The sequence below is a fragment of the Neomonachus schauinslandi genome, chromosome 9, assembly GCF_002201575.2.
Source record: "Neomonachus schauinslandi chromosome 9, ASM220157v2, whole genome shotgun sequence".
Lineage (NCBI taxonomy): Eukaryota > Metazoa > Chordata > Mammalia > Carnivora > Phocidae > Neomonachus > Neomonachus schauinslandi.
In genome coordinates this window covers 13,459,745-13,475,021 of record NC_058411.1, presented here as the reverse complement: position 1 = coordinate 13,475,021, position 15,277 = coordinate 13,459,745, and the positions used below count along the sequence as shown (strand labels likewise).

Genomic DNA, 15,277 nt, shown 5'->3' with positions numbered 1-15,277 from the left:
AATCCAGATGTGATCGCTGAAATCTAAGCAGCCACCTTGCAGCAAGAGGGAGATGCCTGGTGTTGAGGCAGCCAGAATAGAAAGAGGAAAGGAATCTGGGTCCTTCATGACCATGTTGCCCTCAAGTCAGCCCCAGACTGCCTGTGTTCATGTGGGAGAAATACAGTGCTGTCATTTTTGAGTTTTGTGATTCTGGGTTTTCTGGTTCTTATCGCAACAGGGACCACTAATGGATACACCTGGGAACAGCTGAGGAAGAGCTCACACATTCAGAGAAGACTCAGCTCTGCTGTCTTATCACGTCAGCACGTGCTTGCGCCATTCATATGACCTTCACTCTGCAGCTTCCTAACAGAAACTACGTTTAAGCCACTTGCCCATATTGTCAGGAGTCATCTAATAATGGACATAATATAACCATTATGTCTCCTCTATCAGGGATGCATGAACTGCAACATTTATCAACAACTCTGAAAGCAAATGAACGAGGGGGCCACCATCAAGCAACCTCCACTCTTCTCTTCAGACAACTCAAGACCCATGTGTAACCTGTGTCTGATGAAACATTAATAAAGCTTCATTTTTTTTTTCTTGGTCAATATATACGTACACAAAGAAGTTCTACTTTTCCCCCTGCTCCTCTCCCACCCTTACCAACAAATATCTATACACACCTCCCTGGTGTGCAAGCACTCCACTATCAAGGGTACAGATGGAAAAATCTGCATACATAAGTGTTCTCCATAAGGCTGAAAACTTGTAAAAGCAAATGGTAAATCGAGGGGTGGGTGTATATAAAGATTTTGGTGCCTTACCTGAATACGTCCAGAACAGTCCTTTCTGATAACTTGGGAGCCACCTGCCTAAATGCTTTCTTGAAATCTTCCAAAGTTAAATACCCACGATCTATTTGACATGAAAATATAAAACATTCACTTACTTCTATAAACCCTATGAACTGCTATCTCAGCCATATTTGTGTGAAACTTTCTTACTCGAAGAAAAGCAGTAAATATAAGGTAATCTGAGATTGTCTCATCAGAAGAATTTAAGAATCAACCACCACTCTCCCTCAGTGCAGGCCCAGATGATCTCACAGGTCATTAGCTGATTCTCTGAGTGCCAGGGAATGGACTGCAGACACACACTGCCATAATGGCATTAGGCTTCAAGTCTATGTGAATTGCCAAAATAATTTATGCTTCAAAATTCACTTTTTTTCTTGCTTGGCATTAGAATTATAATATATGAATATTTAGAGGGAAAACATCACAGCAGCAAAGATGCTGACCCTGGACTCCATGAGTCTTTCCATCCTGTATGTGATCTATGCAGCACAGGGAGTTCAAAGCCACTTCTCTCGGCTATATCCAGTGTGAGAAAGTGTGGGTCAAAGTAGGAGTCAAAGGAAAAGGCCTTATGGTTCCCCACACCTTTGTAGGTGGCTCATGACTTATAACCCCATGTGGCCAGCCCTTTTGCTATTCCCATTACAGTGTAGGCAAATCCTAAGTACAATTACATAACTCTAAATATTATTTTATCCATGGTAAATGTCAAGAGTTCAAGACTGTGATAGAGAAAAAAAATTCACACCAACATCTAGGTAATAGCTAATGAATACAGTAAAATAATCTTCCAAGTATATTGATTATTTTATTTCCTGAGAGTACATAGCAAATTTTCTTAATAGCAATTTTTTTATATCAAAACAATTTAAAGATACTTACAGTGCCTGTCAAAAGCTGTGAAGATGTGTCTTATTTCATTCCGATGGAGTTGAACTTCCTTCTTTTTTCTAACAATATTTAAAAACTCCTCAAGCAATATACCTAAAAGTTAGAAAAAACAATTTGCCAAAAGTGACCATCTTCCTCTTTAAGAAAAAAACAAAAATATAAATGAAAAGTGATACATATCATTAACAAATTTTATCTTAGTTTTGATGAACAGTGCATATTCTTAAAGATCTATAAAGTTGAAAAGACATTTTGCAAAATGCTAAATAGACCCAACCCTAGCAATCAATAGCAGAAACAATAGGCACTGTTGGAGTTCACTGAGCTTTTCCAGGGGATAAAGGAATGGTGACCTCAAAAAAGTGTAACACTCTTCCCTCTAAAAGATGTAACAGACAGGCCCGAAACTACTTATTAAACAAAGTGTCCTAATTTTTCTTTCCTTATGGTTCTTTGATTCTTTTTTTCCTAGCCAGATGTCATTATGGTGGGTTTTTTTTTTCCAACCGGGAGATCGGGACGAAGAAGTAGTTTCTCAAAAGTCAATACCAATTGCACACCAGAGATAAAGGTGGAGAGAATATTCCATAAACAATAGAGCTGGCATCGTCCCCAGCCTTGGGTACGCCCCGCCACTACTCTGCAGCCTCGGGCTCTGCTTCCTGTGATTCTCATAATAAAAAAGCCCAGCGTAATCATATGAGGTTGGATACTGTGCTTACAATGTCTATTAAAATGAATTCTAATGTGATCTTTGTAGTAGGTTTAAAGAGTAGAGTCAAGAATTTAAACATTTTAGTGAACTGAGCCCCCAGAATATAAAAAGAGCAGTTCATTTTAGTAACTCAGAATTTCCATTACTAAATGGATCACTATTTTTAAAAATAGCCCCAAGTCATACAATAACCACGTGCTAATTTTTAAGAACTTGCACTTTTGGTGAGGTAATACTGAGCTGTATACCTTTCCGAAAATAGTTGCAACGGGTTTTAAAAAATAACATAGAAAATAGTTTTCTTAAGGGAACTTCGTGCAATGTTGGTAGGAATGTAAACCGGTGCAGCCACTATGGAAAACAGAATTAACAGAACTACCATCTGATCCAGCAATTCCCATCTAGGTATTTACGCAAAGAAAACAAAAACAGTAATCTGAAAAGATATCTGCACCCTCATGTTCACTGCAGCATTATTTATACTAGCCAAGATATGGAAGCAACCTAAGTGTCCATTGATGGATGAGTGGCTAAAGAAGATGTGATACACACACACACACACACACACACACACACACACACACACACACAATGGAATACTACTCAGCCATAAAAAGGAATGAGATCTTGCAATTCTCCACAACATGGATGGACCTGGAGGGTATTATGCTAAGTGAAATAAGTCAGAGAAAAATAACATATGATACCACATATAAAAAACAAAACAAATGAATAAACAAAACAAAACTTGAGAGATACAGAGAACAGATCAGTAACTACGGGAGGGGGAGGGAGTGGGCAAAATGAGTGAAGGGGATCAAGAGGTATAAACTTCCAGTTATAAAATAAATAGGTCATGGGAATATAACATACAGCATGGTGACTATAGTCAATAGTCAATAATAATGTATTGTATATTTTAAAGTTACTAAGCGAATAGATCTTGAAAATTCTCATCATAAGAAAAAACAGTTTTGTAACATCCGTATGACCACAGTTGGTAACTAGACTTATTGTGGTGATCATTTTGCAATACACACACATAAGGAATCATTTTGTTAAACACCTTAAACTAATATAAAGTCATATATCAATCATAGTTTACTAAAAATAGTTTTATTTCCTAAGGTTTTCTTATTTGTAGTTAAAGGTTTAGAAACTTTAAAAGTCAATCTATCTTTATGTTTAAATGCTCCTTTTATGACTCTTTAGGACCCACTGTGTACCACATAGTATTGAGCCCTGGAAATAGAGGGGAAAAAAGAACACACATAATTCCAGTCCCAAGGGAGTTACTGGTCTAGTGGGGGAGACAGTGATTGCACAGTTTCAACTGCACATGGACACGTAATTATAAATCACGGCACGTGGATGAGGGAGAAAACGGGAGGTTATAAAAGGATCACAGGAATCCTCCTGCAGAGTAGATTCTGATGGAGTGCTCTCTAAGTAGAGGGAATATTTAAGATAAGACCTATGACAAGAAGGTACCAACTGGCTAAAGGTGAGGAAGAAGAACGTTCCAGGAAGTGGAAAAAAAGTCAAGAAGGCAGCTGCATCTACCCTGAGCAAGAGGGCACACCTCCCAGTGCTTCCCAGAGTGCCTGGCACGTGCTCGGTAAATGTGTGTTGTATGGAATTAGTGCATGCAGCCTTTCCCCCATCACAGCTAAAGATATGCAGGGATGCAGCTCTGTTCTCATCTCGGCACTTTTGAGACCAGAGGACATATCGAGACTTCTTGCTGAGGATAAAATTTAAGTCTAGTCATGCCACGTTCCTACAGGTTCAAATCTGTTTACTTTCATGAACACCAAAAGCTCATCAACTAGATAGCATCTAGATTAGTTGAAATCCCTGAATAATATATTCACTGATCTCGGCATGCCCTACGAGACCCTTTACCATCTTGCCCCGTCTACTTTTCTGGCCTCCCGAGCAAACTTCCTGAGGCTTCCCCAAGGCAACAGACCCTTTCATACCTTTGGGCACAATGCCTGGAATGCGCTTCTCCTTTTTCTTCTACTGAAAGTTTACCTCTCCTTCCCTATGCAACCAGTGCAAGTCTCCCTGATTTCTCCCAGTTGAGTCCCTTTTCTGTGACCCAACAGCCCTCTGTGCATAACACAAGTGATTTTCTTTTTGAATCTATTAGGTCCTATGGAAATTATCTGATCACACGTCTGCCTGAGAAGCACTGAGGGGAAGCACTGTATGTGGTTTAAAATTGTATCCCCAGTGTCTGGCATAATACTAGTACACATAGTAGGCATGCAGTACATGTTTGTTGAGTAAGTAAATAAATAGGAAAATGTTTATTTCTAGTTGTCAGCAAAAAGCATTAAAATGTGTGTTTTAAATGATCTCATAACTCTGTAAAACTAATGCCAAAAGGAGGTTACTTTCTATTCACCTAGCCAGCAAAATAAACCATCATTTTAGAAACCCCAGTTTCTTAATACATATGACATAGTAAAAAAACAAACGAAATTCAGAGAGAAAGGAAATGCATGCATAATATTTGCTCTTATCATTGCATCTGATTTAGGGAAATGATAAAAAAAAAAAAAAAAACCAGGACAATTCCATGGTTCAATGTGTGATTCACACACACACACACACACACACAGAAGTACATGAGTAGTAATATCTTCTAAATTACATATTCAGAAAACTTATTGGTATTTGGAGCTATAAAGCAGTTAGGTCTTTATTTCAGAAGCCCGTGGGATAAAAAGCAAATGTTCTTTAGTTTTTCCTAGGAGAAAATGTGGATTTCAACAGAATGTTTACAACCACTTAAAAAGGACCACAATCTAATAACACAATAACTTCATATATGTAATCAAGTTCTTGTACACTATTTTCCCACAGGATCATATGCGTTATTTTTTAAAGTCAATATTCCAAGGGTCATCAAGTAATATTAAGCCATGAAAACGTATCCCCACTGCTCCCTCCACCCCCATGCCCTTAACTTGTCTTATCTTGCATGGCAACACATATCCAGGTGCAAGCCCCTTTTCTACAAAGGGTAAAGTTTCATTTAGCTTGGCTCTCACCCTCCAGTAGTACAACCACTTTCCAAAGCCAACGCATAATGGTTTGCTAAGTTTTATACACCTTGCTGCTCTTTAAGTGGACTAGAAATACAGTTTCTACTACTAGCTCCACCTGCTGTCACAATATTCAAACCTAAAATTATCTCTTTACAAAGACTTTCAATAATTCTATTGCCATCAGACTTAATACTCAATGACAAATGCATTCCCTGTGTCTGCCCCTGGAGTGAAAGAATACGTTCAGAAAATTCTAATTTCAAATACAACATCGGGTCTCCTATGTACATTGTTCCACCAATAACAATTACCTAAATACACTTTACTGTACTTACACATTAGGATCGTAACAACATCAGGAACCACATAGACCTATGTGTTTATCCGAGTTTATTATTAATCTATCTACAAAAGGTGTTCAGAAATCACTGGGTAGTTTTAGCTGTAGGAAAGGTGGTTCTTTATAAAACAAGTCTGACGTGCAGAGGAAATAAAAGCAGATTTATTTTGTTTGGAGCAAGGGGGCTTCCCCTGTCCAGCAATGCCCCTGGAAGCGCCCCCACAGGACCTAGGATTGAGGACCGTACCTTAAAACCACTGGGACCAGTGGTTTTTACAAATCCTTCCAGACTCCGTAAGTCTATGCATTTTCCATACCACTGGAAAACACTTCCTTCCATTTTATAAACTACTCTTAGCAAAATGGACTCCTTCCATGTTCTATAACAAATATATATATTTTACCTTGCAAACCACTTAATATATATGATATAGATATGTCATGTACAGAGAAAGACTAGGAATGTTATCGTTTGTATTTTTTTGTTTTTAAGTAGTTGCCTAGGAGAATAATCATCTTTTACCACAGGGGTGGATATATTCAAAAAGTCCAATAAAACTATATAAATTTTTTGCTTGAAAGTTGCATTATATATATATTTTTTGTGGTTCACAAAACCACTGACCCTAAGCTTCAGGGCCAGTGCACACAGAGAAATCCTCTTGAAAATGAAGTTGTCTAGTTTCTGGCTATCACAGTGAGCTTAAATTAGAAACTGCAATAAACCTGGGGAGAGTGTAGGAGAAAACAATAAAAATGCCAAGTTATTTAGACTAAGTTTGGTCCTAGACTTAGGGGAAAAGGGAGGGTTCACATTCATTGTGCCATATAATAATTTTTCCAGGGCCCGAAAATGCCTAAAAATGAGGTTTTAAAAGGATTAAGTGGCTTTTTAAAAGGTATAATGCAAGCCTTCTCTAGTATGAGAAATAAAATTCAGATTATGACTTCTAGAGGCCATGAGGGGAAAAAAGAGATAAAATGTGTTCCCATAAAAAGATTGCAAGGACAGAAGGCAAAAGTGGTGTCAACAATGGTGAGATGTCCCCTATGTTCATCTCTTTTCTTTTTTTTTTAGAGAGAGAGAGAGAGTCAGCATGCGAGCGAGCACATGTACCCGGAAGAGGGGGGAGGACAGAGGGAGAGAATCTTAAGCAGGCTCCCTGCTGAGCATGGAACCCCCACCCCGGGCTTGATACCACAACCCTGAGATCATGACCTGAGCTGATCCATCAACCTGAGCCAAAATCAAGAGTGGGACACTTAACCGACTGAGCCACCCAGCTGCCCCCATCTGTTTTGTTTCTTAGGGTAAAAAAAGAGAGAGAGACAAACCATACAACAGACCCTTAACTATAGAGAACACACTGAGGGATGATGGAGGGGAGGTAGGTGGGGTGGGGAGGTATGGTCCTCAATCCCAGGTCCTGTGGGGACACTTCCAGGGGCATTGCTGGACAGGGAATGGAGGGGAAGCCCCCTTGCTCCAAACAAAATAAATCTGCTTTCATTTCCTCTGCACGTCAGACTTGTTTTATAAACACATAGGCTAGATGGGTGATGGGGATTAAGGAGGGCACTTGTTTATGAGCACTGGGAGTTTGTATGTAAGTGATGAATCACTAAATTCTACTCCTGAAACTAATACTACACTGTATGTTTTTTTTTTTTTTTTTAAAGATTTTATTTATTTGACAAAGAGACACAGCGAGAGAGGGAACACAAGCAAGGGGAGTGGGAGAGGGAGAAGCAGGCTCCCCGCTGAGCAGAGAGCATGACTTGGGACTCGATCCCAGGACCCGGGGATCATGACGTGAGCCGAAGGCAGACCCTCAACCCACTGAGCCACCTAGGCACCCCACATTGTATGTTAACTAGAATTTACATAAAAACTTGAAACAAACAAAAACAAAGGTGAGGTGTCACAGTAAAATGGATAAGTAAATTCAGAGGATTAACATTTTTCTTCCGGCTTCCTAAATGAAAGTAGGGGAATAAAGAGAAAAGAATCTACCTTAATGGAAGAAATCAAGTTTTACTATATCATTGGGAGGAAAATGAAAAGAAAGAGTAAAAACAGGTTATAATAGAGAAATCTGAACCAATAAAATCTTACTTCTATCAAACATGGACAGGAATCATTACTTTTTTTTATTGTATACATCTCCTGCTCATAAACCATCAGAGGTCCTCCTTCCCTTCATAGTGCAAAGTCCCGATACCTTATTCTGGAATTTAAAGCTTCATTATTCCTTCTCGGCAAAGAGGTCCTCAATCCTCCTTCTTACCGCTCAGCTTCCATCAGGGCAGCTTACTCTGCTGAACACAATTCATTTATAGGTAGGAACTACACTCCTTGCTGCTGCGAGAGGTAAAAACATTCCAAGGAGGGTGGATTCCGTTTACGGTAGGATTCATTACTAACAGTATGACAGCTGATAGCTTTGGATATGAAATCTGGGGGTGGCTGGGCAGGGAAGAGGGGGTTCTGGGAAAAGTCTCAGCCTCTGAGGGTGGGCACTGGGGGAAGAAGGTCTGAGAGAGAAAGCACACAGGGGTGGACTGCAGACAGCGCTAACCAGGCCTTTCCCATTGCTAGCTGTGGAGAGGGAGGGATAAAGCCCTTCTCTGTACTGTTAGCAAATGCCTCAGCATTTGACATGACACCCAACGTTTATATGAACACAGAGTGTGCCCGGTAACCAATCCGTGCTGAGCTCTGCCTCCACACTGGCACAGCAAAGCACAGAGAGCACCAGGGGCTGGGGGACAAGCACGCAGATGGCATCTACATTCATTCATTTCACAAAGTCCTCTTCTTTGCTTCTCCAACTTTGCAAAACGTCCTTTCCCATCCAGCTCTGGTCCACACCTCCTGTCTCCCTCCTCTCATCTCTTAGAGGTTTTCTTGCCCACAGTAATTATTTGACATCTGGCCATAAATGAAGTGACAATACCCTTTTATCTTCCCTATCTTCAGTCAGTGTCTGTGTCTCCTAATTCTTTTCTACCCTACAGTGACACTTACTCAGCATCCTCTAAATGGGTAATGAAATAAATTAATTTAGGGGTGAACATCTACGGCCAACACCAACAAAATGGTCCTATGATTATGATTGCAAGATAAGGTAAGCATAAGGTGTATGCATTTCCTGATCACAGAAAAGAACTAAGAGGTCACCTGAAATCTGAAGTCAAACAAATAAAACCTTGCTACACCTGCTATACCGGGACCTTAGTTCCTTAGGTAGGAGCCCCAAACAAGAAAACGTACACAACTAAGAAGGGTGTTCACGGTAGAACTTAAAACACTAGAAAATGGACATTAAAATTTAAATTTGGGAAAACAATACATTTCACAATCAACTATTGGGCTCAAAACAACTCAGATGAGAGAGTAATAAATAAAAGTATATAAGCCAATTGGCCATTAAGCTCTTCCACAAATTATTTTCCAATTGAACTAACACTGGAGAGCATGACTGAGTCAAACAGTCCATAACCACCATTATGATGAGTCAATCTCTTTGATTTTTCCATTGTTTAAGTTGAAGGTTATAAGTAAATTCTTGGAAAGCTTTTCCTTCTTTAAGTATGCAAGGGAAGTATGTTCATTGTTTTCAAAGGGTAATATGAAAGCAGGAAGAAAAAAAAGCTGGATCTAATTACCTAGTGAAAAGAAAATTCTGAAGTACTTTTTTTTTTTTTTTTTCCCTTGGCATATTTTATGTGGATCTGGGATGAAAACACACTGACAGCTGTGTGAGGATTCAGTGGGGCAATATTCATGCAGTTCTTACTCGCAGCACTCAACATACTAAGCAAAAGTCCCATAAATCTTACTTGTTGTTATTCATATAAAACGCTCAACAATTTACCACACAATGAAGTCAAATCATTGGATATCACATGTGGTCTTTCTTTGCCCTTCGTGGAACCGCTGAGACACGTTTGGCATTAAACCACTGGCCTACAATGAAGAAAGTTTAAGGAAGAGCCTTACAAAATTCACTAGTGTATTTACTCAACAGTTTGTGAACATCAGTGGCCATGCATCAGTTTCTCCTCCATGTGACTTTGTGAAAGAAATATCCCATATCAGGGAAAACAGTTTCTCTAGATAAGAAGTTTCTGTTGCATGGACGCTGATCATTGGATTGCCATTCCCTATTTGTTCTGGAGATTAGGTAGCTCAGAACCAAATCTGACATCAACCTCTAACAACAGTGGAGAACTTTCTGTGTACTGATCCACCTGTGATGGAAGTTCCTAGGGGAGTGAACACTGGCCTCAACTCTGTCACAATGACTAATATGACCCATGGCACTATTAAAATCAAGGGAAGTGTTTATCAAATGGTTGAGAGGGTGAGCTTGGAGATCAGACCACTGTGGTCTGCTACTTAGCTACCTGGGCCACCCTAACTTAACCTGAGTTTCAGGATGTTATAAACTTATAAAATGAGGATAATCTTGATAGCATAGAGTCGTATTAAATTGAACAATTCATGCACAGTGCTCGTCATGAGTCTGCACATGGTAAGTTTTCAGAAAGTCATAGCTGTAATTATTACCTATAATAAATATTGTAACACATGTAGATTTTGTAAATAAATAAAGAACCATCAAATGCCAGGATCGAGATATTTTATTATTCCTCTCTAGAGCCTAATTTCCTCATTTAAAAGAAGGGAACAAATAAGTTTTCTAGGTCTCTTCTGGTTGCAACCTTCTTTTGTTCTCTATACTTAGAGAAGGTATGAACTGCATCACAGAGAACAAGGGTTATTAGGAAATACCACCCTCTAAAAGGGGTCGCAACAGCACATATTAGAACCACCCCAACAGTGATCTGTTGTTTCTTAAACAAGAGGCTTGATTTTTTTTTGTCTCCCACTAATATAAATTCCTTGTTCCCAATGCCTAAACAGTTTTTGCTGATACCTGCTTGTTAGACATTAAAATGCCTTCTTGCTACTTCTTCTGGCTACCCTCAAATTCTCCCAGTGTGAGTTTCTTAGAGACACTCTACTCTTGCTTCTAATGGCTTTGACTTCACTTTTCATTCCTCTTAATTTTCACAAGAAGAACCTACAGAAACGACCGCCTTTTAGAGACCGGAAGCTCCTGGGAAGTAGGACCTGGGCACCCAGGTTTAGGTACTGTGTGAAGTGTGTGCCTGGTTAAGACTCTGCCAAGTCAGGATCAATCCAGATGTGAGTCTGGATCTCACCCAGGAAGCTAGGCAGCAACTGGGCCTGCACAGAGATTAGGGAGGCATGCCTGAGACATGGCGTGGCCTTGTCTGGATGTAGAAAGAGCCACAGCTAGCTGGAGAACTCCCGGGTCATGGCTACCAAGAACACCTTTGGAAAATGGGATTACCTGAATAAACAGCTTCCAGAAAGCCAAGGCCAACATTTCAGTTCTTCTTCAAGATCAAAACATTAAGGAGAGAGATCATATATTTGACAAAACATTTAAGCTGTGCATAAACCCTCTTCCTGCATGAAAAATAACATGTAAAAGGTGACTCATGTATGGAAAGGGTGAAAAGAAGGAGTTGATGGTCTGAAATTGGTTCAGGAGTGAAGAGTTCTAACAGAAAAAAATTAGGTTAGCAGCGATCACAGTTTGGCAGTGATTTCTTGCTAGGATGACTTTTTTACTCTTTCTTTTGAGTATTTGTAGTCTTGAGTCTCCCTCTCAAGGGAATACAAATTAAAGCTAGGTGGAAAGGTAGTACCCTGACTTTAAGTCTATTCCTTTAATCTTGATGGTAGTGATTCTCTGAGAAGGTTAATTTGCCATTGAGATCAAGACCAGAAGAGGAAGGAGAGGAAAAAAAGAAGAAAGAAAAAAAGGAAAAAAAAAAAAAAGAAGAGGAAGGGAAAAGACTGGAAACCTGTAGACTGAGGAGAGTCCTTTGAACAAATTTCAGAGCAAGGTGCTAAGCACCTCCACTGTGATCTCATTCCTCCCCTATCTTCCCCTGAATTTCTCAGAGGACTAAGTTATTTTGTAACCTTTTGAAATATATCTTAAAATTAATTATTAGGAAAAGATGCTGTGAAAAGAAGCATCTTCATGATCTCACTGAGAAGTGGATGTGAGAGTAGATGTAATATCCTCCATATTAAATGCAGGAAAATGCATATGGGAGCCGGTCCAGGAGCATATCATCAAAGTCAGAAAAGCCTCATAAGGAAGACTATTTTCACTATCAAAAAATTCCAGTTTTGAAGCAATTTTTACGCCATAAGAGATTGAGAAAATTTCGATAATAAGGCAGTTTTCATTATATACGAGAGAACTCAGGCTGGGAGAGACCAGTAAATGCAGTGAATGTAGAGAAACTCTTATCCAAAACATAAAGCTCCAGTGGACATGAGCACTAGTATGAAAAGGAAGCTCTATGACTCCAACAAATGTGAGAAATATTTCTGCGTGAAGTCAAAACTCAAGAATTAGAGAATTCATAAAGGAAATTTTGTAACTTTCACGAACATATCTTTAGCCACAAGTCATCGTCAAACTGAGTCTCTCAAACACCAGGAAAAAAAAATATATATATATATATACAAACACACACACACACATATATATACACATATACATACATATGTATTTATTTATGGGAGGAAACTAACAATGGCATACTTGGAGCAGTCTTTTGCCACAAATCAGTTCTCACTTTCTGAGCACCCACACACACAAGAGAAACCTTTAGAAGGTAATGAAGGTAGAAAACCTTCTGCCAGAATTTACCCTTCAAATTACCCATACAGGAGAGAAATCACATGAATGTAACACAGGCAGGGAAATCTTTTTATGAAGTCTTATAAAACATGAGATAATACATGGTGGGGGTGGGGGGATCTTATGATATTGAATGTAGGAAAAGTTCTGTCAGAGCCCATCTTTTTTTTTTTTTTTTTTTAAGATTTTATTTATTTATTTGACAGAGAGAGACACAGCGAGAGAGGGAACACAAGCAGGGGGAGCAGGAGAGGGAGAAGCAGGCTCCCCGCTGAGCAGGGAGCCCGATGTGGGGCTCGATCCCAGGACCCTGGGATCATGACCTGAGTCGAAGGCAGACGCTTAACGACTGAGCCACCCAGGCGCCCCTGTCAGAGCCCATCTTGACTCTACATCAGAGAATTCACTATACCTGTAAAGAACATGGGAAACCTTTCTTCCAGAAGAACACCTCTTTGGATATCAAAGAACGGGCTGAGGAAAGAAAACCTTCTGTGCGAAGGCAAACCCTCAATTCAGAATCAGAGAACACACATTAAGAGAAGATCTATGAAAATAATGAATGAACGGAGAGTGCCTCCAGCAGCAGTCACACCTGCTGTATCAGAAAAGTCGCAAAATGAAGCAGCACTGGGTGAGTAATGTGTGGGGAAGACCTTCACCCAGACAGAATCACTTACTGTCAGGGGACTGTTATGGAGAGAAACCCTATCAACGCAAAAAATGTGGGAAATCCTTCTGCCAGAAGACAGAAATCTTTTAGATTAGAAGATTCACATAGAAACCCACAGAAAAAAAGGTAGGTAAGGCATCATCAAGAAGTTACAACTAACTGAACGTTACAGAAATAATATTTGAATATCCTCAAAGCACAAACATTTTTATAAGAAATTAAAGACCTGGGGAAATTCCATCAAGTTAGAGGGTGTTAAAAACACATTCTCGGGGCGCCTGGGTGGCTCAGTCGTTAAGCATCTGCCTTTGGCTCAGGTCATGATCCCAGGGTCCTGGGATCGAGCCCCGCATCAGGCTCCTCGCTCCGCAGGAAGCCTGCTTCTCCCTCTCACACTCCCCTTGCTTGTGTTCCCTCTCTCGCGGTCTCTCTGTCAAATAAATAAATAAAAATCTTTAAAAAAAAAAAACAAAACACATTCTCCTGCCAATCATTTGCTCTAGGAGTCATGGTTCATATGTGATTCCAGATCTTGTATACAAAAAAAGCAATCAGTAAACTCCTTCATAAATCTAACATTTATAAATAAAAAGATTTTTAGGGGCACCTGGCTGGCTCATTCAGAAAAGCATGCGACTCAATCTCAAAGTCATAAGTTCAAGCCCCATGTGGGGTGTAGAGATTACTTAAATAAATAAAACTTTAAAAATAAAAGATTAAAAAGAAAAAAAGAAAGAAAAAGCCACACCAGTCAGAAAGACACAGGAGCCAGCTTGAGGAAGCACTCAATGGCCAAGTCTGTGACAAAGTGAAGACTAAAATAATTAAATTAATAGAATGTAAATTATTAAAAACATATAATTCATGGGTCCATGCCGATAATAAATAGATTGATCAACAAGGGAGGTCTCGGGCGCCTGGGTAGCTCAGTCATTAAGCGTCTGCCTTTGGCTCAGGTCATGATCCCAGGGTCCTGGGATCGAGTCCCACATTGGGCTCCCTCCTCGGCGGGGAGCCTGCTTCTCCCTCTCCCACTCCCGCTGCTTGTGTTCCTGCTCTCGCTATCTCTGTCTCTGTCAAATAAATAAATAAAATCTTTAAAAAAAAAAAAAAAGAAGGGAAGTCTCTTGCCCATAGCCAAGAGCTAACTGGAAGAAGTACTGGGCAGGGTGGGCTGGGTAGCGCAGCTGGCATCTGACTCTTGATTTTGGCTGGGGTCATGATTTCAGGGTCCTGGGACAGAGCCCCAAGTCAGGCTCCATGCTCAGTGGAGAGTCTGCGTGAGATTCTCTCTTCCTCTGCACCTCCCACTCATGCTCTCTCTCTCTCAAATAAATACAAAAATAAATCTTAAAAAAAAAAAAAAGAAGCAGCACTGGGATTAGAAAATCATTACTTTCCAACCATTATGGCAAAAACTGGGTCAGACAAGAATCATGGTTACCAAATCTAGGGGGAAATTTTGATGAGAAGCAAAATATTTGCAATGTCTTCAGTATATCTCCACAGACTGCTTGTTAGTTGCTAAAGGAAGAAAAGATAAACAGAATACAATGGAGAAACTGGACGACATCTTGATCAGTGATAAAAATTAATATCATCTATGAGAGAGAGATGGGTATTATGTTCCTCCAGACGTGGCACCTAGAGAGGGACAGATCACCTAAACAGTATTCTGGCTCAGAATGTTTAACTTCAACCTAATTACAGAGAAACATCAGGCAAACACAAAACAAGGACCATTCTTAAAAAACAAATAGTGAGGGCTGGGCTATTTCCTCACAAATATCAATGTTATAAAAAGGCAAGTTTAAAGGAGGCTAAAGAGACATGGCATCAAAGACTAATTCCTGTATTAAATGAGGAATGGTGTTATTAAGGACATTATCAGATCAAGTGATGACACTGGAATATAAACAGTAAATTAGATAAAAATATAGTATGAATATTAGTTTATGAAGTTGCTAAGTGTGCTGTGGTTTTAGGTTCAGTG

General features: G+C 39.7%; 1 protein-coding gene across 1 annotated transcript in view; it reads right to left on the bottom strand.

The window, feature by feature from the left end:
- The window catches only part of EFCAB11 (EF-hand calcium binding domain 11), a 147,441-nt gene that overhangs the window by 126,235 nt on the left and 5,929 nt on the right, over positions 1-15,277 (bottom strand). Inside the window, exons 4-5 of the mRNA XM_044918141.1 lie at positions 1,731-1,832; positions 816-906 (exon numbers count right to left, since the gene is read on the bottom strand). Of these exons, the coding sequence (XP_044774076.1) occupies positions 816-906; positions 1,731-1,832 (193 nt within the window). The remainder of the gene's footprint in view (positions 1-815; positions 907-1,730; positions 1,833-15,277) is intronic.